At 48.1% G+C, this 23,151-nt stretch overlaps 2 protein-coding genes across 3 annotated transcripts; one reads left to right on the top strand and one right to left on the bottom strand.

Annotated features, from left to right (window-relative positions):
- LOC8073348 (protein SAR DEFICIENT 1) lies at positions 4,599-7,218 on the top strand. Its single transcript, XM_002457374.2, has 6 exons — positions 4,599-4,854; positions 4,957-5,032; positions 5,134-5,844; positions 5,946-6,140; positions 6,227-6,341; positions 6,465-7,218. Exons 1-6 carry the CDS (start codon positions 4,763-4,765, stop codon positions 6,629-6,631), a joined length of 1,356 nt encoding a protein of 451 aa, XP_002457419.1. The 5' UTR covers positions 4,599-4,762; the 3' UTR covers positions 6,632-7,218.
- Positions 15,712-18,610, bottom strand: LOC8061353 (anti-sigma-I factor RsgI6). 2 transcript variants are annotated; one of them, XM_021455759.1, is made up of 5 exons: positions 18,574-18,610; positions 18,463-18,547; positions 17,209-17,844; positions 15,944-17,106; positions 15,712-15,854 (listed from the first exon to the last, which is right to left on the bottom strand). In XM_021455759.1, exons 2-4 carry the CDS (start codon positions 18,475-18,477, stop codon positions 15,973-15,975), a joined length of 1,785 nt encoding a protein of 594 aa, XP_021311434.1. In that variant the 5' UTR covers positions 18,478-18,547; positions 18,574-18,610; the 3' UTR covers positions 15,712-15,854; positions 15,944-15,972. The 2 variants fall into 2 exon arrangements, with proteins under 2 accessions (XP_021311434.1, XP_021311435.1); XM_021455760.1 differs by having other exon boundaries at positions 18,463-18,550; positions 18,577-18,610.

Here is a 23,151-nt window from a genome sequence, read left to right as displayed (position 1 = left end):
TGCATCGGAGGGAATTGCAGGGTAAATCGCATGCAGCGTTTGGTTCTTCTTTTACTGCTGAACACTGGCTACTGAGCAGTGATCGAGTACTGACCTCAGGCATGATGCGAGTTAATCAGTGAAGTACTCAGTTAAATCTAGCGCATTCAGTTCATAGAATCTGTTTCATTAGAAGTCCGGGACAAATCTCACACCAATTAAAAGACCGCAAAGCAATTGTCAGTTCGGCTAATCCACACGGAGAGGTATAATCGTTAGGAATCTCGTGTGAACAAGAAAGACCAAATATAACAGTACTGCACTAAAGCAGTCTAGTATGCATGTGTATTCCTCATCTGGCTTGTCCCTACTACACCACATAGCATTCGAACAGTATCACACACAGTTCAGAATATTTGTCATGGAATCAACTGATCAAGACAGAGACCCAGAGAAAAGACTGCCACAAGTGTAAACACACCAGAAGTACTGTGTTTCGCACTTTACATTTGTCATCAGTGAAGTCTAGAACTGCCTGAATTTGATTGCAAGCAGTAGTACATTTTAAAAGGAGAATGTCAATTGTCAGGGAGTTAGTTAGTTAGTCCTCGCACTAACAATATTCAATTAGCATGTACGGTTCTTGGCGAACACTAAAGGTCACTCAAACCACTAGAGACCGAGGAGTACAACAAACTCTGCTCTAGTCAAGGCTCAATTGTTTAATGTTACCAACTTTCTGCCCTTGCCAATTGTTAGTGTTCACGCAACAAGATCTTTTTTTTTTTGTTTATAGTTTGCGATGAAGCTCAACAAGACCTTGCCATTCTCTCAAAACTCAAGCGCTCATACTGATGCTCTGCTATCTGACGCTGCAGCTGCTGGCTGCTGCTGCTTCAGATGAGAAACTGGGTTGTTTCCCAGACAATTTTCCCTCTCGTTGCAGAAACAATATGCTTGGCTTCTAATTCTCGAATCACTTTGGAGAGATTCACTTTGGTCGTCCAGATAGTGAATTCTCCGTGTGAGGAATTAGCCGGTTCTTCCGTTATTTTGGATTGTTCGTCGTGTGCCGATCGAAATAGGAATCGACAGGCGCGATGTGCACCGGCGCGAATAGATTGATGCCCGTCGAAGTCTACACGCGTCGTAAGACTGACATGGAGATTCAGCGTGAGACGGCGATAGGCACGAGGAGGAGAGGAGCATGGCCTTGGCTTCAACCACCCCCTGTCCAACGGCGAAAACGACCTGCCCGTAGGAGATCCAAACCTGATAGACACTTCTGATTTGTCCACTGTGCTTTTGTGTTAAACAGAATATCCATCACTGTTTTGTAGTCTTGTACTACTATTCAGCTGTACTACTACTCGCGAGTGGCCTTGTTTACTTCACCGTAAAAAACTCTTCAAGATTATACGTCAATTTTACAGCACATACATAAAGTATTAAATATAGATAAAAATAAAAACTAATTACACAATTTGTTCATAAATCACGAAATAAATCTTTTGAGTTTAATTAATTTATAATTAGACAATATTTACCAAATAAAAATAAAAGTACTACAATATACAAAACCATTTTTTTTAAAAAACCGAACAAGGCCTCTGAGGAAAAATAGGTAATACTCCAACAGGTCTCGAACGCGCTTTCTGACCGAAGAGACATGTAGGGACCTAGCTAGATTTTCTGTTCCTGAAGCTCAGGGACGACACTCGTAAACTCGTATCAGATTCAGAACAGCAAATGATTCAGCAGATGATTAGTACTCGACTACTCGGTGGCAATGGCCTCTGGGCGGTGGTCACATGCCGGGCTACATAGTGGGGCTCTCAGATCTCATGCCGCTAGCTGCAGCTGCTGGTCCTTGGTAACCCTACCATCGCATGCAAGAAGACTTCGAGCATGGCATTTTGGCAAGTCAAGGTCTTCTGCTCCCGGTCCTACGTGTAACGCGTTCTCCCCCCATTACTATATGCTCCATGGCGCCAATAGGCGCTGGATCCGTCGTGTCAAGTAACCGCGTGTCCGCGTGACTGCCAAGTTTTCAACTATTTTTATTTGCAAACGAACGAACTGCTCCGCCATGGTCTAGTTTAGGCCTTGTTTAGTTCCGAAAAAAATTTGGATTCATGTAGCATTTTTGTTTTTATTTGACAAATATTATTTAATTATAGACTAACTAGGCTCAAAAGATTCATTTGGTGATTTATAGGTAAACTGTGCAATTAGTTTTTATTTTCGTCTATATCTAATGCTTCATGCATGTGCTCCAAAATTTGATGTGATGGGGAATCTTGAAAAGTTTTTTTGTTTTTCGAGGTGAACTAACAAGGCCTTAGTTTATCCCCCGGCGAACTTAGTTTATGTGATCATGTCATGTAGCTAGCGAGTCTTTGCTATATGGTCGAACTGTGCAGTAGACTGAATTGATTCTCTCTCTCTTTTTTTCATATATATTATTGTCTTCACTTGTGAAGGGAGAGAGATGAAATTAGTGACGATTGATACGTGTTTGTTGGAGAGGAGTTGGTCTAGTTGCATTACAAAAAGACATTTGAATGAGAGATCACACAAGATGGCGGTTAAAACGCGTCTTTTGATGCGTCACTTGGATGTTAAATTATACAGCAATATATGGTTGCTGAAATAATGAGCCTAAATTTAGAAACACTTGCAACAAAGCATTTTCATTTCAAAGATATAGATCCTTTTGTTAGGTTGACCAAACACGGGGGAATGCTATCTTAGAGCTAGAAATGCACATATAGACTACATTGGTGCATTATTCTTTTTAGGAAAAGGAACCAAAACGTCGTTACGGACAGTTTTCGGCATCGGTATGTAGCAGGTGTGCTGTTAGCACACACCTTAGTCTAATAAGCAAGTGTGTGTCAGTATTAGTTAGAGCATCTTGCTCTCTTAAAATAGACTATCAGTTATTTTAGTTAATCGGTAGCAACGGCAGGATGTGCCCGCCCCTCTCTGATTGAAAACAGTTAGTTTCCCGGAAATAATAGTCCTCTTTCTTGTGTTGCATTGCATGTTACTAGCTACCTATAGTTGCTTTCGGCTCAAAATTTCGCCTTGCAATTGTAAAGATTTCATGCAATGGCACTTTCTTGACAATTTCCCCCAAAAAATAAAATAAATTCCAGTACTTTGAGACGACCACATATTAGCACTTATTTTCCATCTCAAATGAGTGTTTTTGTAATTATAAGGAGTTAAAAAATAATTATGGCCTCCAGTTGTTAAAGAAAATCGATCTGCAGCTCGGATTTGGCAAAGTTGAGCCACATGCATCTACAAGGCATTCCTGAAATAGACGTTCTTGGTCTTGGAGCAATTATCTGAAAGATAGTTTTTTTTAATTCCTTCTGACGTGATGATCCGTAGGACCGTAAAATATAGTTGATGATTGATCACTCGATCACTTTGTTGAAACCTTAAATCATGAACATATGGGTTGTTTTCTCGAGCTTTAGGTTGTTTATGTATTTTCTGTCAGAATTTGTTGCCTGTAGGTGGGTGCTTTCTGTAAATAAAATGGAAGGTGTAGTTTCCTGCTTGCTGCACCCAGAGGAAGAGGAGGGGAAAAAAAAGGGAACAATAACAGCTTGTCAAAAGAAAGCAAATAGTGCCGTCCGTGTGCGGCCCATTTCTTCATGGAACATTCATGCCATCCCAACCAAAGTATTCACTCTTAAAATAAGTGTACATATCACTTTCTAGATTTTTTTTTCATATACTAAAAATTCTCGGTTAAAATGTCTAAGGGTTTTTTTTTTTTTGCATATACCAAGATTCAGAGTAGTACCCTGGTACTCTAGCCATTCCAAATTATAGCCATTTTGACTTTTCTAATATATTAATTTTACTATGTATCTAAACATAAGTATATATTTAGATATATAACAAAGTGCTTACCAAAACGTCTTGTAATTTGGAATAGAGTACTTCGGCAAGAGTAGCTTGGCAGCTCTAGCTCTACGATGAAATGATGATAGATCGTCAGAAAACTGACCATACTACAAAGGGAGGTAAAAGGAAATTGAAACATCCAAACTTATTTCCAGGACTTGGTTGATTTTTGTTAATGGAACAACATAATTATTCCGGCCGATGCAACAACACAGGACGCATAGGGACCGAAAGATTTTCCTTTCTGACGAAATAGGACTGAAAGATTGGCCGATAAATTCATCAAGAGAGAGAGAAAAAAAAGAGGTTTGGTTTCGCTGCAGCCTGCAGGCATGGCGGCTGCTTTGTGATCGACCGGGGTTGACGGCTGATCGATTTCTGCCGCATCAAAAAGCAGACGCATATATCGCTCCGGCCGGTGAGGAGAAACAGGACAGGACACGTCGCAGCCGCGGGAGTCGACCTCCAAGCTCTCCTCACTTGCTCAGCCTATGACCTCGGGGCATGACGTCATCTCGGGCTCTCGGCTACTCCGAGCTGAAGTAACCGCCTTCCTCCCACCTTCCGGGCACCTTCCTCCCACCTTCCTTTTTCCCGCGCGCACACTGTGCGAGCGCGAGCGCGAGCGCCGTCCCGGCCAGGCGCGCATTGCGGCTGCGGGCGGGCTGCCTATATAAAGCAATGGTGGGCGCTGCCGTGAAACTCTGCCCAAACCACACCAAATCATCGTCCTCCTCCTACTCGAGCAGCTAGCCCAGTCAATCACTCTGCTCGGATCTCCCTTCTCTTCTCGCTCTCTGAGACCTTGGCGCACAGGAAACCGTGAACGATCGTCCCTGCGACAGCAAGAGCAGCAATGGCGGCGCCGAAGCGTCTCCACAACGGGTACGACCACGACGGCGACCAGCCCGACGACAAGCGCATGCGCCGCCTGCCGTCCTTCTCGACGTACGCGAGTCCGCCGCCTGCTTCCTTCCTTCTTCCGATCGACCTGGCTGCCTCTTTAATGGCCACTTCACTGACTGACTGTTCGCGTCGAATTCCATCCAGGGTGATCCGGGAGGCCATGATGCAGAAGCACATGCAGAGCCTGTTCAGGTGCCTGGAGCCTCTCCTCCGCCGAGTGGTAAGCGAGCGACACAGCTCTTCGATTCCCATTTCCTCTTCCATTCCATGTCGATCAAACCGAGGAGCAAGCAGGCATCCTGATCGCTCTGTTTCGTGCAGGTGCAGGAGGAGCTGCAGGCAGGGCTGATGCAGAGCCCGCGCTACATCGAGAGGCTTCCCGAGACGCCGCCGGTGGCGGAGCGTGCGGCGTGGAAACTGGCGTTCCGGACGCCGCCGCAGCTGCCGATCTTCACGGGCAGCAAGATCGAGGACGAGGCCGGGAACCCACTGGAGGTGATCCTGGTGGACGCGGACACCGGTTCGCCGGCCTTGCTCCCGCAGCAGGCGGCGCTGCGCGTCGAGGTGGTTCCCGTGTTCGGCGACTTCCCGCCCGACGGTCGCGAGGACTGGTCCGCCGACGAGTTCCAGCGGAACGTCGTCAAGGAGCGCGAGGGCAAGCGCCCGCTCCTGACGGGCGATGTGAGCCTGACCATGCGCGACGGGCGCGCCACCGTGGGCGAGCTCCAGTTCACGGACAACTCGTCCTGGGTCCGCTGCCGCAAGTTCCGCATCGCGGTACGCGCGGTCCCCGGCACCACCTGCGGCGACGGCGCCCGGATCCAGGAGGCCATGACGGAGGCCTTCATGGTCAGGGACCACCGCGGCGAGCTCTACCGCAAGCACTACCCGCCCGTCCTCGCCGACGACGTCTGGAGGCTGGAGAAGATCGGCAAGGAAGGCGCGTTCCACAGGAAGCTCAAGCGCAGCAACGTCGGCAACGTGCAGGAGTTCGTCCGGATGCTCATGGTGAAGCCCGACGAGCTGCGCGCGGTGAGTTTGCGCCCTTTTGTCTTTCTTTCTTCAGAACGCGGCTTGGTTTCCATTTCCGAGCTGGTACTGATGGCTTGCTCTGTTTCTTGGGGGATCATCAGATTCTGGGCGACGGCATGACCGACCGTATGTGGGAGGCGACGACCAACCACGCCAAGACCTGCCTCCCCGGCGACAAGGTGTACGCGCACGTCACACAGCACGGCACCATCTACCTGAACTCCATCTTCAACATCCTGAGGGTCGACACCAGCGGCGTCGAGTGGCCGCTGCAGCAGCTCAACAGGGGACAGACGGTGAGCGCGTCCACCATCTCATCTTCTCATCTGCCTGCTCCAGCTGCCCGTCATCTGACATGTATACTCTGTTCCTGTTCCGGCAGATGATGGTGCAGCAGATGCTGCTGGACGCGTACGAGCACCGCCACAGCCTGCAGGAGGCCGAAGCCTTCATGCTCCATGGCCACGCCGCCAACAACAACGTTCCACTGCTGCAGAGTAAGTGTCCGAACATTCAGACACCAAGCAGTTTATCTGTTTCGAGGTGTAGACCGTTAGGAGTTTTCGCCCTGTGATTATTTCCCCTGTTCTAACGACCTCTTGTGCACGGGCAACTTGCAGATGCAGCAGCACATGTCGCGCTGCCGGCGCCGGCGGACACCCCGCTCTGGTTCCCGAACGCCGCGGAGATGGACTTCCCCGTCGACGACGTGGTTGTCCCCATTCCCCAAGCCAACAACAGCTTCGCCTACCAGTGGCCTGGCCAAGCGTTCCACATGGCAGGTTAACAAGTGCATGCACTGGATGGGAAGGCCCCCAAAGAAGATGAAAAAGTGACTCACTCAAGTGAAGAAGATCACTTGCAAGGTTCCAGCAATAGGATGTACATTAACAAAATACTGCTACGTGGTCATATAAGTCCCCGATCACGATCATGTGTGTCTGTCTGTGTGTCCAAGTAACCGCAGGGTTTAAGGGTAGGTGAAACTTGAGCGGCCCTTCACTGCATCGCTGGACGTGTGCCAAGCATCCGCGAGCAGCGAGAAGTGGCGAGCAAGTGCAAGATTCTTTTGTTTAATTCGTATGCTTTGTTGTAATTTTCTCAGTTTTCCGTTCAGTCAGCCTGGTTCTTGTAAAATGGCGTTCTGCATGCTCTGCTCCCAAGGATGAGTTGCATGTAAATGTAACTGTCAGAGCAGCGACGCTTGGGGCTGGCGAACTGGTGTGTGGTATGCCTAAAAGGGCTTAGCAGTAGAACTGGTTGGGTAAAAACATGCAGTTCTGCTTTCTGCTTTGACATTTTCATCACAAGTTTTTGTGTCCTGTAAACATCAAGGTCGTAATAAAGAAAGGAAACCGCCTTTTTGTACATAAACACAAGTGTTTGTGATCTCTCGGTCTTTGCTGTTTCAAACAATTGCGTTATGTTGGTGGCTGAAAATCAGGATCCTGGAAGATCAGGATATGGTAGATGAATGGTGCCTGGAGGTCAGACAAACACTTTTTTTTTAAAGGACTGGAAGGGCCAACAGGCCCCTACAGGGAATTTATTAACCAAGGCAGTAAAAAAGAAAGGTGTACAACTTACGAGTTCAAACTAAACTAAAGCTGCTGTGGCCTGTGGGTGCTTCAGTGATGAAAAGTGAAAACTCCAGAAAAAGCATTGCACCACTCCCTACACAAAAACCCTTTGGAGAGGAACCAATGGAGGAGAGTAGGCAGGTGGATATGCCAAGCAACGCGTGGGAGAAGTCAAAGTCTCTTCGACAAGTGAATGTTTGCGCGTGAAAGAAAAGAAAGAGAAAATAATTAGTTCTGAATAGTGTATTTCCAATTGAGAGTGCCTCCATATATTATGAAAATCTAAAGAAGTTTTACATTAACAAACTAAATGTAATGACCTTAATCACTAAGATGAGGTACCATTTGGTTGATTCCACTACGTTGCTGCAAACCGAGAACAAAGCTGTGTTAAAATTCGGAGAAAAAGAAGTCCAATTACTCCACACTCACAGGAAGTTGTTCGAATAACCTTCTAACTACTCCGTAATCTTGTGTTCAACTTAGGTCCAACCTATCCCTTAATAAGATTTGTATTTTTTTCTTTCTCTGCATACAAGCTGAGTTTAAAGTTTCTATTTTGTAGGGTGATGATATCATAACTTATATTTAAAATACATTATGATTTTTTTATAATTCTTTATGTGTGTAGGTTAATTAATTATTATATGCCTAAGCTATAAACAATAATGATGAAAAATCTATGATGTTTTTTTTTTCAAATATAAGTTACAATGTTCTCTTTCACCCTACAAAATGTGAGCTTAAAACTCAACTTTGATGATGAGATCCTATCTCATTATGTTGCATTACATGAAGATCATTCCCCATCTAACACAAGTGATCGAAATCATGAGTCGCTTACAAGAAGTTGTGCCAAGAACATACAAGAGTCAGGTGACCCAAGTGCCTCGACATCGACAGGCATGATGCCAAAGGGAGTGGGGTGAAGGGCATGAGGCGACACCTTGCTAGAGCCCGAGCAAAGGGGCGCAGGCCTCCAATAAGGTGAGGGGGTGACGAGTGGGATAGAGGGGCACACGAGGTGGAGCCGTGGAGGAGCTTTAGCCAGAAGGACAGAGGGGCTGGTGTGAGGGGGTGGCATGGACAGTAAGGACAGTTGTTATCAACACTGGATATGGAGATGATGAGCAGAGTTAATTAGAGGGGATGCGATTCCGGCCAATACGGGGGTCTCGGCTCCGGAAACGAGCCCAATTTTGACACTCCAATGCCATGACCATCCAAACACATGAAATTCGGGTATACCCTTTCAAATTCAAAATTCCGTGCCTCACTATAGATATCCAAACGAGGTGTTAGTTCTATGTTCCTATATATAACTAATTTGAAATTTTCATATTTTAATAAAACTAGCAAACAAAATTGTTCCTATGTATACTAATTGATTTTTATATTTTTAATAAACCTACTAAATAAAATTGTTTTCTCTGTATTCCGTTACAGCTGACGAAACAAGGAGACAGACAAACATGTCACCCTTTGAACAAACCATCCATGTCCATTTGTCATTTCTCCAGAGTCCAAACACCATGCAACACAGGATGCCGTTGTGACCAAACTGTGAAGCGGCACGACGACATATATAATATATCTAATTTATTAATCACTTTGTTAACCAGAGTGTCATATGCACTCATGGTACAAAGAAGCAGATCTAGTGGCATTTGTCAGGCCGGTCCATTCTAAGGCCTTGTTCAGTTCATCCAAAAACTAAAAGCTTTTTAAGATTTTCCGTCACATCAAATCTTACAGCACGTACATAAAGTATTAAATATAAATAAAACAAAAATTAATTATACAGTTTATTTATAAATCGCAAGATAAATTTTTTAAAGCTAATTAGTCCATAATTAGATAATAATTATTAAATACAAAATGAAAATGCTATAGTACCTAAAACACAAGAAATTCAGAAGTGATCAGGGCCCAAATACTTCGGCCACGGCAGCACGAGCAAGTACAACAGCACACCTGTACCTTCCCGAGGCAGCTGAGAGGTGATACCTTGTGAAGTTCTAGAGTCCTTCCTAAGGGATGTTTAGCTAAGGATGTTAAAGTTTATCAAGTATTATAGTATTTTTATTATATTTAATAATTACTTATCTAATTATAGACTAATTAAGTTTAAAAAATTTGTCTCGCAAATTATTCTTTAGCTGTGTTTTAATTTTATAAATAACATGTATCTAAATATTCAATGTGCTAAGATAAACCAAACGGACCCTAAACAATCTCGCAGGAAAAAAGTGCAAGAAATTGTCGTCCGACTGACAGAGACAGATCAGAGATGTGGGTGGCGCTAGTAGCCGACGCCTCGGCGACGGCGAGGTGTGCAGGGCAGCAGGGCGGGCGTGTTGGGCAAGCAAAGCAAAGGCGGGGCTGCGTATATGCTCTTGGCTTTCCGAAAAGTGAAAAGTTTTCGGCACTGTAGCACTTTCGTTTGTTTATGACAAATATTATTCAATCATGGACTAACTAGGATCAAAAGATTCATCTCGTGATTTACAGCCAAACTGTGTAATTAGTTTTTGTTTTCATCTATATTTAATGTTTCATGCATGTGCCATAAGATTCGATGTGACGGAGAATCTTGAAAACTTTTTGGTTTTCAGGTGAACTAAACAAAGCCCTTGTTAATGGACGAGATTAAATTATGCTCCTTGTGTTTGACGATCTGTGACTTTTTTTTTTTTGAAAGAAAGGTTCCTCTCTATGTTGGGAAAATGCTCTCTGCACTCCCCAGCAATATGGTGGATCGAGAACCTTCTCACTCGGAGCCGTGAGAAGTTCGAGCGCTGACAGACAGTAAGCTCAACGGTAGGTGAATACAGTGAATGCTCTCTCTTTTTATTAATGACGGCATCGCGCCCCTTATATAGGGCCTGGAAACCGACCTAATGACATTTACATAATTGCCCCGTGACGGTGGGGGAATATTCCAGTATATTCTTTCATCGCAGTCTACTGACCCTAATGCACCTGCGTAATTTCACATTGCAAGCCCTTCGTTCATCCTCTGACTGGGGCCTCAGCTGGTCGGAGGCTCGGATCCTCCGCCCAGTTGCGGATCCTCCGACGCTTTAGTGTCGGAGGTTCCTCAGCCTGGCTGGGCCGGAGGTTGCTCGACCCGGCCACCCCGGGAGTTCCTCCTTAGCCTGGTCCAGTCGGAGGTTCCTCGGCCTGGCCGCGTTCTCCCGCCATCCTCGGACCCGGGAGGGTCGGAGGTTCCCACCTTTCCTCGCTCGTGAACCTCCGCCGGTGTCTCAGTCCCTGCACACACTTAGCACGACCAGACGAGTCGTCAACATTAGCATTTCCCGATGAAGGATATCTTCCGACGCCTCAGACGTCGGAGGTTCCTCGGGTGAAGGATAACCTTCGACGCCACTAGGGGGAAGGATGCAGCTGTCCCCCAACACCCTGCTTTATATTCATAAAGTAAAAACGGTCCACAACAATCTGTGACATGCCTTGATCAATAATTTACTACTGTACTATACCATGCAAAAGGATATATCAACTATAATCTCGAGTGAAAGGTATAAAAATGCCTATCAGATTTTTTTTTTCTACGTTCAAAATTAAAGCCACAATTCTTCTTGATTCTAGACGCGAAAACTCAACGACTCTTTTGCAGACGAAGTCAAAATTTAATTCCCCTGCAGTCCAAGTCACACTTTTGCAAATTGCAATCAGGTGCGGAGGTGCCTAGTCGCGGCGAAACGTACGTACGGTCACAGAGACAGCAGTGCATCAATTCGTTCAGAGATGATTCCAACATGGATGAGTGTCGAGTCCACGGCGGTTTGCTAGCTACAAGAAACCCTGGTCGGTCATCCACTTTGGGACTTGTCAGGCGCAAAGTGCAGAGCATCAGCAATCGTGGAAATTTTGGGTCATCAGGGCCGCCTATTAGCCCTGTTTAGTTCCACACCAAAAAATTTTTTATCCATCCCATCGAATCTTTGGACACATGCATAGAACATTAAATGTAGATAAAAAATAAACTAATTACACAGTTAAGTTGAGAATCGCGAGACGAATCTTTTAAGCCTAGTTAATCTATGATTAGCCTTAAGTGCTACAGTAACCCACATATGCTAATGACAGATTAATTATGCTTAATAAATTTGTCTTGCAGTTTTCTGACGAGTTATGTAATTTGTTTTTTTATTAGTTTCTAAAAAACCCTCCCGACATCCTTCCGACACATTCGATGTGACACCCAAAAAATTTTCATCCTCAATCTAAACAGACTCTTAGACCACAAGAAGAGCTATCAAACACCTGCAGACCGATCGGCTGTACCTAGCTCCGCGCCCGAAGATGTTTTGCACTCTATACGGAGTATATGTTCAAAGAGCATTCCAACCGTTTGGCAAATAGGCTTTACATTCATGTATTTAAAAAAAGTCTAAAAAACACCTTAGCATTGGTAGAAAAGAGAACTCCACATGCAAGTGCTTACTCGCCTTGCCAGGACATGGCGCGAGCGTGAATGGTTTGCCGAAGTTCAACCTGTGACCTTGCAGGAGTGCGCCCTAGCTCCTTTTAGAGTTTTATTGTTGAGGTCCACAATTTTCCATTCGAGCTAGGATCATGTTCCTGTTTAGTTTAACTAGTATGTCAGAGATTTACTTGCTAGTATCTGTGTTGACCATAATTTATTATGCTCTGAAATTAATCATGAAGTCTAAGAATCCAACACTACTATTCTGCTCAAATTAATTGGGGGGGTTCTTGACAAAGATAGGATTCACAAGCAGGAGCGCATGCATGCCAAGCTTTGGTTGGTTCGTCAGCCCATCTCCGCGTGTAGACTTGAGACCCCAAGTATTTAATTCTGAAGTTCTGATGCATGCGTATGTACAAGACCGTGTTTTCTTATTAGTACTGACAAGAACAAACCGAGTCGAAGAGAAACAAACAACAAGATGAAAAAAGAAGATATCCTTCTCCTAGCATTAGATTGGATCGTAACTTTTTAAGATTCAGGTTTGTTGGCCACTTTATGCTAAAGTTTTGTCTGTTTTAGTTCGGCTGCGACTGCGAGTAGACGGGATCACGATAGACCCAACAATAAACAGATGCTTTGCATTGGTCGCAAATTTATCCGGCCCAGGCGTTATAATGATCCGGTGTTCCATCAGGACGAGTAGACGTCGTTATCGTTGGTTACGCGCAAACCGCGTTGAATTATGCCACATGAAACAAATTCTTCCACGTAGACATGCGTCTCCCTGATTTGCCCGCTATACATTCACGTATGCAAATCCCTTCCCTCTCTGAGGTCTCTTCAGATATCCCAAACTTTTTACTGGGTGGATAATCCGTGGTGGGGATATCATTTTAATTACTATTCTTGTTTTTAGTGGGGGGTTTTCATCTCTGGTTTTGCTCCCCATTGCTTTCAAAGGAGCCATGATAGGTCTCTCTTTTTCAACAATCCTGAACAGTTCATCCTGCCTTGGCTAACGACTATTACTGGATGTGATGACTGGTGAGTCATTTCTGAAGCATGAGATAAACTGTCAAAGCATTCGTTTATTAACAAGAAAGACGCTCCCCTTCGTGAAGAAAACGAAGAAAAGACGCTGTCAATCGTGCTAGCTCTGGCAAGAAACAGTGCCTAGACTTTGATCACCCATGTATATATGCAAGACGTGATGGTCATATATTTAAACTAACCACGTAGTAGTATTTAACTCTGACTATGGGTTCATTCTGTAGTCGATCTGGTAGAGTATCGCTAGTCTGCACGTAACTGGACCGACCACGCAGCCATTGGCCGAACATTAGATTTTGACATGTTCTCCTCTTCTCTTTTCCTGAAAGCAACATAAGATTTTGCTACTTAAACTTAACACTAGTGGTGCTTTGTTGAGGCAGAACTAGTTATGGTTATTCCATTAACATGGCTTGATGGAGAAGGACATCTCGTCTTTGATTGGTAACGCCACTCAGACAATAATGGTGCTATAAATGTTTAACATTGACCTGAGGAATGGCTGTTTTGTGTTTTATGTTTTCCGTACTAGGTGCGTGATTTGTAATTTGTAAACACATTTGAGTCATTTCACTAGATTGAATAAAACCAATCCCCTTCCCTTGTAAAAAGCAATAAAGAGAATCGAGGTAATAAAAAAATATGCTCTAGCTTATATTTCTTTTCTCGATACGCAAAAGGTTTGCATATAACATATTAGAGGGGACAGATATGTTAGACTTCGCTCGTTCCACCCTAGTGTACTTAGACCAGAGGCGGAGCCAGGGGGCTAGCAGGGGCGGTGCCCCCCAAGCATAGTAGATTTATTTAATACTATATAAATATATGAATTTATAGCAAAAAAATATAAATTTCACATATTATTTATTAAAATATTATGATTTTAGTTATAAATAGTGTAATTTTTTTTGAAAAAGTTGTTGAAACATATAATTATGTATATTTTATCACACTAAAAAATACGACTATATTTATTCGGTTCCCTTAATCAAAATCGTTGGCTCGACCTCTGACTTAGACTATGGTATTACTTCACAACCAAAGGTGTTGTGCCCCCCCCCCTCAATCCATAGGTTGGCGAAGTGTCGGATCACGGCTAGGAGCTACATAGTGTCCGCTGAATTGTCTTGAAAGCACATGGCGTTGTGCTCCTTCCAAAGGTTCTAAGCCACGAGCGGGAATAACGAGTTGGCACTCTTCCTCTTGTTTCCTCTCCATCGGCGCCTCCAAAAGGGCCACCAAGATAGTATGGAGGCTCCTTACACCCCTCAAAAATTATAAAAACGTCTAAATTTTCACCATATATACACCTCATGGAAGATGTCTATGTAGCTATAAGCTAAGTTTACCCCTCTAATTTACTCTAGCTTCGCCACTGAACATGTGGTCGATTGTCTCCGGCTCCTAATCGCAAAGGAAGCGGTTTCTGAGGCATCCAGTCCAAGACGTTGCTCCCAGCTGATATGTCAGCAACGAGAAATTTGTGATTATATGACTTCAATCATGTGGGTTTCGCTATAGTAGGACTCTAAACATTTGCTTCGCTAAAACGACTCTCGAATCGTTAACGCTTTGCTATTATAACATTTGAGACTTAAATTGGACATTTTGTACTCAAATCTCTTCCAAACTTGAAATATTTTCAATTAATGACCATATTGCCCCCAGGGGCTAATAAACACGCTGCTGCTAGCGCCGGCTGCTGCTGCATGCCTGGCCGGCTGCTCACGAGGGCTCACGAGGGCGGACGACCGGACCCGGATGATAAGGCGGGGAAAGCCGCTCAGCAAAGGATGGCCTCGACGCTGCCCGTCCGCACACACAGGCACACAGGGCACGCCATGGCGGCGGCGTCCGCGTCACCCGTGGCGAAGCACTCGCCGCAGAGGGAGAGGTGCCTACAGGGGAGGAGCACGATGGAGGCCGGCTTGAGGCGGCAGCCGAGGCATGCGCAGTCCGACAACGTCCCCGGACCCGTAGTGCGGCGGCAAGGGTCCATGTACGCTGATAACGAGGACTCTACCAGGCCGGCGTCGCTGGCGGCGGCGAGCTCCTCGACCGACGCCCACGCGCGCGGCTGTGGCGTGCTGGAGCTGCGCATGCAGGGTGACCGCGGTGGCTTACTCCGACAACGCCTTGGACTGCCACGCCGCCGCCTCGCCGTGGAGGCGCGCGAGCCGCTCCTCCAGCTCGGCGCCGTGCCGCGCCTCGCGCTCCGCTTCCGCCGCCTTCTCGCGCAGCCTGCGCACCACGGACTGGTTGTGTCGCGGCAGCCGATCGGCCATCGCTAGTAGCAGACGGCCAGGTGCTAGCAGCAGCCGGACACGCATGCAGCAGCAGCATGCTAGGCGAAAGCAGCAGTCTGTTTATTAGCCCCCAAGGGCAATATGGCCATTAATTAAAAATATTTTAAGTTTCGAAGAGATTTGAGTACAAAGCGTCCAATTTAAGTCCCAAATGTTATAATAGCAAAGCGTTAACGATTCGGGAGTCGTTTTAGCGAAGTAAATGTTTAGAGTCCTATTATAGCGAAACTCACACGATTGGAGTCTTATAATCACAAATTTCTCGTCAGCAACACATTGATACTGGGAACTCTGGTCCAACTCTGGGCCTTCGTTTGTTTTGTCTGCTCCCATTTAATTGCAATTGCAGTGGCCCGTTCTCAACCTACTACAGTTGCATTGAGGGCCCATTAAGGCAATAGAAGAAGTTTGTGCGAATACCAATTATAAAGCCCATAACTCGTTTAGCAATCCTATACATATAACGTGGGAAAAAAAAAAGATAAATCCTTCGTTTATTTACTGCAGTCTGTCTTAATAAATACCGAGTACAATAGTACCAATCATCTACACACTCCGGGACTTAACATTCATCATACTTTCTTCACCACTGGAATGTCTACGCATCACCCCAATCCCAATATATACCACACTTAATCTGTACGAATATATAAGTACTACTACATGATCGTACTAATCCTTGTCGTAATAAATCGTGATCCAACCAATGTGTACGTACGTTGTAATACAAAGCTTAGAAATCCATGTCCAGCACGAGCGGCGCGTCCCCCTTGTTGACGTCGAAGGTGCGCTTCTTGACCTCCCCGGCGGCCGTCGTAAGCAGCACCTGGTACGTGCCGTGGAACCCTCTGAACTTGAAGTTGCCGTTGCCGTCCACCTTCCCGCGCGCGTGGGACGTCCACTCCCGGCGGAGGCCCGCGAACATGTTCCCGGCCTGGGTGTACTTGCCGTCGGCGTTGACGAGCTGGCCGTGGGAGCGCCACATGTGTCCCTGCATGAACCCCCACAGCATGATCCCCTCCACGGCCGGGTGCGCGTACGCCTCCCGCAGCACGATCTCCAGGTCGTCGGCGCGCACGGACTCGTCGGCGGCCGACACGTCCAGCTCCGTGATCCAGACCGGCAGGCCCGTGACGGCGAGCTTGTCCAGCGCGTCGCAGATGATGTCCCCGACCGGGTGCGTCACGTGGCCCTGCACGCCGATCCCGCCCACCGGCGCGCCCCGCCGCTGCAGGTCCGTCACCAGCGCCACGTACTTCTCCGGCGTCGCGTTCGGGTCGTTGCCGCTCTCCACGTTGTAGTCGTTCACGAACAGCGCCGGCGCCGGGTCGATCCGCGCCGTCTCCCGGAACATGTGCGCGTTAATGTCGTCGTCGCCGAGCCGCTGCGCGTAGAAGTCGCCGTGCAGCATCTCGTTGTTCACCTCGTAGTGCGGGAACCGCCCGCTGTAGCGCGACACGAGGCCCCGGAGCCGGGCCTCCACGGCGGCGCGGAGCTGGTCGCGGTTGAGCGCGCGGACCCACGGCTGCACCGAGCTCTCCACGGCCCAGAAGATGCAGTGCCCGCGCACGGGCTTGCCGTGCCGGTCGCAGAAGTTGATGAGCTCGTCGGCGTCGGCGTAGCTCACCTGCCCCTGCACCGCCTCCGTGTAGTACCACTTGAGCTCGTTCTCGAGGACGGCCCAGTCGAAGTGCTTGGTGAAGAAGTCCACGTACTCCGGGTTCTGCATGCCCGCCTTGGTGATGCAGGTCCCGATGGGGACGCTGTTCTGGACCTGGATCACCTGGATGTGCGCTCCGGCGACGCTCTCCGTCGTGTCGCCGTCCGTCCGCCGGTTCACCTTCAGGACCACGTCACGCTTGCGCACCTACGTACAGTATATGCAAAAGTTCAAAATCACATCCGTTGATTTATTTATACACGATACGAAGGCTGATGAACAAGAACGACAGCATCATCGTTGGCATACCTTGTCGGCCTTCTTCCTGAGGTGCCTGAGCCTTGGAATCTTGTTCACCGGGGACACCAGCAGGTCCATGACCTTGAGATCCACGCCGGCCGGCGGCCCGTGAACGTAAACCTTGGCGTGGCGCGGCGGCTCATCGTCGTCATCGACCCGGAACGAGCCCTTGATCTCGCCCCACTTCCCCGACTCGACCACAGCCACGCCGCCACCGACGTGCTGGCCCTGGCCATCGTCGTCCACGCGGACCTCGACGTGAACGGCGTGGGAGCCCTCCACGGCGGTGCCCACGCCGACCCACCCGGCCACCCGGTACGTCACCTTGGGCCTCGGCGCGCGCGAGAGAGCGCGGCAGAGCCCGTCCGTGTCGCTCGCGCGGTGCGCGGCCACGACGTACCGCCCGCTGGGCTTCCGCGCACGCTGCTGCTGGACTTCCTCGTCGTCAGAGTCGTCGTCGGCGGCGGCGGCAGCCAATGTGGCTGCCAGCGAAGGAAGCGGCGCGTCCTCGGCGTGCGCGGATAGCGTGCACGAGCCGGACGGAGCCCAGCCGGCGAGGCAGCCGTCCTCCGAGTCGCAGGAGCTCTCGATCAGGTTCTTGCCGCGGTGCGCCGCCGCCGCCGCCGTCGTCGTCTTCGTCTCCTCCTGCGCTCGACACAAAAGCAGAGGCAGTTAGACACATGTCGATCGGTGCGTGCGCGTCGGAGATCGATCGATCGCTGGGTAGCAGTAGGAGACGACGAACGACGAACGACGAACGGTGTGGTGTCGAGGACATCATATCACAGCAGTTGGATTGGATGGGGAGGCTTTGTCAATTGCATGCCATGGATCGTCGGACGACAGCTCAGGAAAATGCACGGAAGACGACCATCTGTTACTGGGTTGCTTGGATGCTTGGCTTTAAAGGAAGGAATGACAAGCTAGCTAGTGACAGGTGCATGCCTAGCTTGAACATGAGTGCACCGAGGACCGAGCGCGCGCATCTTTGTCCAGAAAATTCACATCAAGTTGTTGTAGGATTCAAATAAACTATGATTTCGCGCGGTTGGTGAGCACGCTACTACTACCTCGGATTGTATACGTGACAGGACCCAAGATTTTGGACACCAACGACTTATATCATGTTTTCAGCTAGGTTGTCTCTACACACTATACAGCCGAGAGAAAAAAAAAAAACAACAACATATTCAATGGCATGCATGGTGCTAGCTAGTAATTCACAGTAAGTCCATTTCACTGTCATTGAACACCAACACATACCTCAGCGAACGCCATATCAACCGATTGATCAAGGTGAGGCACGGCAGGAGCTAGCAAAACGAGGCAGAAACTGGGGCGCTGGCTGGCTAACGGGTCGAAGACCGTGTGGTTGCTGCTTGCTTGCTGTGTTGTTCTGTGGCTGTGGCTGCTGGCGAGCTAGTAGTGTAGTGAGATGGATTTCGGAGGCATGCGAGGGGTTGCAATTTATAACAAGGCTCTGAGCCGGCCGGCCGGCCAGAGTTGGTTCGGCGATCGCGTTCGCCGCGACACAACCAAAAAAGGCAGCTATAGCTGGAGTCGATCGCGTGCCGGAATCCGGCGGCGAGGAGGCGGCCGGTAGAAATGAATGAACCCTCGGATCGGAGCTCCATCACGGCCAGGCTTAGCTTAGCTACCTAACCCGTATCTTTCGCCTATATCTTTTGTATAACACTCAAGTTTGGGCAACGACCAAACCGTTCAGTCACACTGGAAACCCCTGGGGCTTGTGTCGCTGACATGCGGGGCCAGAACCGGATCATGGCCCACATCTCAGAGAGGTCGGTTGTATACAGCCGTGTGATCGAGTCGCTCAGCTGAGTATTACGGACTAGCTTTCTTGATCTGTTGCGGTAATGATCGTCGGCGACGTCCATTGTTTCCAAGCATCCTCCCGAGTTCCGATCCTTTTCTCGGCTTTCGGAGGAGTAAAAGTTGCTCAACCCTTGGGTCGCCGGTGGGCCAATTGCATGCATGGGAACGCCAGTAGGATCGCGACCTGGGCTGGCTTTGCAAGAAGATACGCCCATGGGCCCGTTTACATAACCTTTAACGGATATCTCTCGAAAGTATTGTTATCCAACATCATACAAGAAATATATGATTTTCCAAAGCCACAAGCTTTGATACATGATTAATATACGGCTGAAACTTTATATTATTTTTTGAGCATCTGAATGATGTTAAATAAAAAAAACCCTCAAAACTAGAAAATTGTATATCTCAACGAGTGCTATATTTTTCATATAAAAGTCATCTTTGACCAAGGTTGTGTAAAAAGGTATGAACTTTTAATGAGGAGCCTTGCCAGTGGCATGTGGATCCCATCTATGAGATCCATGTAAGCGTTGAATCAATACGCCACGTATGTGTTTGGTTAGGGGTTGGGTGGGTTGGATTGGATCCAACCCAGTTTTTGGGGACGTAGCCAATCCGTCTAGTGTTTGGTTGCACTTTTGATTTTGGGGATGGAGCCAACACGTCCAGTATTTGGTTGAAGGAATTGGAAACATGAGAAGTGACGCCGTTCGGGGTCCTCGCGCGGGACCCACTCAACCCGGCTGGAGCGGCTCCGTCCGCTAGATTTTGATGGACGAGTCCAACCCGCATCTGAGAGGAATATTCCACTCTGGAGCCAACCCAACCATCCCATCCTCCAACCAAACAGACACGGAAACGGGTTCGCTCCGACCCGGCTCGCCCCGCTCTGCAATCAAACACACGGTAAGATAGCGGGTTGAGTAAGACGTTTGTTTGAACCTGGATGAGACCCACCATAGTTTCAGGGAGTCAAAAATGGATTTAAAGATTTTAGAGACCTAAATGACACTTCTAGATAACTTTGATGATCATAGATGAATTTTAATCAAGAGATCCTCCGTTGGGCCCGTTTACATGACCTTTAACGGATGTGTGTCGACTGCACAGATAGGGTTGCCGCCGGTTCGTCCAGCCGCCCCATTACTTGCACGGCCAAGGAAGATTTCTGGTACGGTGCGAAGCGAGAGAGAGTCTGTCCCGTGGACGAACGGAGCAGCGCGCAGCACTGCTGGCTGGTCAGGTTCAGGTCATGGCGAGACGATGGCGTAGCGTACGTCAAGATACAAAAAAAAAAAAAAAAAAAACGGGCTGAGGCGACACGGCTCGCTCGCGTCATTTGCGTGGCAGATCGAACGTCGTCCGAAAGCAGCGTGCCAGTAAACCTCTCTCTCCGTCGTACGTGTTCAATCGATCCAGTCATCCGGTGCATCATTGGTCTCGGTCGATGGAGTCCCCTCGCCTATTCATTCATGGGTTGGCCGGCCGGCCGGAGCGATGATATATCAGCGTACGTGCCGGCGGCGGCTGGCCGGCCGAATTTTCCTTGTGGACGGCACAGCCAGCTGCCGACCCAAGCAACGTCGCAAATCGTAATGCATGGCCGGGGAGTTCTTGCCCCGGAAGCATCCAAAAAGCTAGCCTACCCACAGCTTGCTCCGAAAGCGTACGTATATGCGCTGTGCAGATCGTTAATGCTCAACGAACTTATTGCATATGCAAATAATCGCATTCACTTCGTATCTGGCACGATGGACCAATAATTATATATCTCGTTGCCTTGGGCTGTCGAACATGTATATCTTCGTATATCCTTGGAAGGCGTTCATGAATAGACCCTAGATCTGTGGATCATCTAGAAGGACGACAGAGAGGATAGTACGGTACAGTTTATTTGCCACACGAAAATCATGATGTGTCATATGTCGCTCTTTTTGCAAGATATATGATAATGTCGACGAAAGCTGGTCGGCAGTCTACCTTAGGGTATACCCACGGTAGTAGTTTATCGGTAGACGGTGCGCAAACTACGAACTCGATGGTGACGCAAGACACGGACAAGCTTTTTATCCAGGTTCGGCCGCCGAGTTGGCGTAATACCTACGTCCTGCGTCTGGTTGTATTGAATTGTGTTGAGAGATAATCTGTGTATCACTTGTCCTCTAGGGGACCCCTGCCCCTCCTTATATATCCTGAAGGGACAGAGTTACAAGCAAAGTATCCTATTTGGTACAATATCTTGTAGCCTTGCGGTGCACGCCGACCAGTCGTGCGCCGCACGTCTTCATCTTGTGGGCCGAGCCACCTCTGACGGTGCGGCCCATATAGGCCCACGAGGGTATAGGGGTTTATACCCCCACAGCTAGTCCCCGAGCACCATGTATTGTGATGTAACACGCCGTCTTGAGCTTCTTCGATTAGTGAGGCTTGACGTCTTCAATAAGCAGGAAAGTCGCCCAAACAGTTGCAACGGTATTTTGACCAACTCAAAAGACAGTTGATCAACATTGACATCGAAGAAGCAGGTTGTTCGAAGAATGCATGATGCTCTTAATTAAAAAATATTTCTTTCCTGGTGAAATGTGCCCACTTTACTTTTCTGAAAAGTATAGACCTCAAAATAGCAAGCATATTCACCGCAAGGTGAAGTGTGCCCACTTAGTCCCCGAGCCTTGTAGTAGGTGACGTAGGCACGTGGTGCCAGGGTCAAAAGAAAATTCCCCAAAGTAGTTTTGAGACTGAGATGCATCGCTAGATGCATCGTACCGATGTAGTCCCCGAGCTTGCTGGAAGGCGAAGTATGAGCCTTGTAGCAAGGTCTAAAAAATTAAATTTACCAGTCCCCGAGCATATCATGCTCGTCTGTAATTGAATAGACTAATCGACCAGTCTCCGAGCATATAACGCTCGGTGGTCGGTACAGTCCCCGAATTCTCAAATTGGTGGGCTGGTCGACCAGTCCCCGAGCGTATAATGCTCGGTGGTCGGTGCAGTCCCCAAGTTCTTAAATTGGTGAGCTGGTCGACCAGTCCCCGAGCGTATAGTGCTCGGTGGTCGGCACAGTCCCTGAGCACGTCGTAGGGACCGGTGGACAAGTCCCCGAGCGTGGTTGGGAACGTAAACGTGCTCGGTGGTCGGCACAGTCTTCGAGCACAGCATAGAGAGTAGTCGACAAGTCCCGGAGCGTGGTTGGGAACGTAAACGTGCTCGGTGGTCGGAGCAGTCCCCGGGCACAGCGTAGGGAATAGTCGACGAGTCCCCGAGCGTAGCTTGTCGACTGGGCCAAACCCCTAAAAAATAAATATAAAGAATAGGTAGTACATGATGTATAAATAAACTTTAGATAAAAATCAGTACTGAGATAAGTTTTAGATTTTTTGTTATAAAATTAGCACAAGTAGTTAATTCATCCTAGAGCTTGTACCAGCTCTGGTCTAGCCAACAATCAGCATGAGATGCGGAACCTAGACACGCGTGGGATTGCCAGCCTCGCCAGAGAGCTACTGCCGACCACCCGGAACGCAGAGGGCGGATCTCGTGCACGTGTAGGGAGGAGTCGGAGACAGTACCGGCTCTGGAAAGCTCGTGTAGGAGAAAAAACTAGTGTGGCTAAACAAAAAGTTGTTTTTGAAGGATAATAAAAAATATTATGCCAAAAATAAATAAGATATTAGAAGTGTACTTATCTTTGGATGAAAGTCTAGTCGGTGACGACAAAATTGTCCGGCCCTCGAGCTTTTCGACTTGTCATGACGGTGGTCGCTGTTGTCGTAGCGTCGTTCTTCGCGGCGATTATTATTGCGACTGGTGGTCAGAGCAAGTAGGCTAAACAATTTGGTCGATGGCCCGAGCAGGTCGGTGTTGTCGATCTGCCTCGCTTTGTAGCAGGGAAGCGGGTGACGCGTTGTCGGCGTGGTCGGAGACGTTGCTGGAGTAGTCGGAGTCGTAGCCAGCGTGGTTGAAGCCGCCGCCGACGTCGATGAAGAAGTGGTTGGCGCAGATCGGATCTACACCTCCTCCGTGGTCATGGCGGTGAAGTTGTTGAAGCTGACGGTGAACGTGAAGTCGCCCGCCATGGCCGCGAAGTCAGGGATGATGGCCATCTTGTTCGTC

The sequence above is a fragment of the Sorghum bicolor genome, chromosome 3 (genome assembly GCF_000003195.3).
Source record: "Sorghum bicolor cultivar BTx623 chromosome 3, Sorghum_bicolor_NCBIv3, whole genome shotgun sequence".
NCBI classification, from domain to species: Eukaryota; Viridiplantae; Streptophyta; class Magnoliopsida; order Poales; family Poaceae; genus Sorghum; species Sorghum bicolor.
The sequence above is the reverse complement of the archived record's forward strand: the minus strand, read 5'-3'. Positions and strand labels throughout refer to the sequence as shown.

Bases quoted from the DNA above. Each gene is read 5' to 3' on its own strand.
- LOC8073348 (XM_002457374.2), top strand. From the start codon at position 4,763: ATGGCGGCGCCGAAGCGTCTCCACAACGGGTACGACCACGACGGCGAC. The intron at 4,855-4,956 runs GTACGCGAGTCC...AATTCCATCCAG, and splicing joins CGCCTGCCGTCCTTCTCGAC to GGTGATCCGGGAGGCCATGA. The intron at 6,141-6,226 runs GTGAGCGCGTCC...CTGTTCCGGCAG, and splicing joins AGCTCAACAGGGGACAGACG to ATGATGGTGCAGCAGATGCT.
- LOC8061353 (XM_021455759.1), bottom strand. The intron at 17,107-17,208 runs GTATGCCAACGA...TACTGTACGTAG, and splicing joins TCAGGAAGAAGGCCGACAAG to GTGCGCAAGCGTGACGTGGT.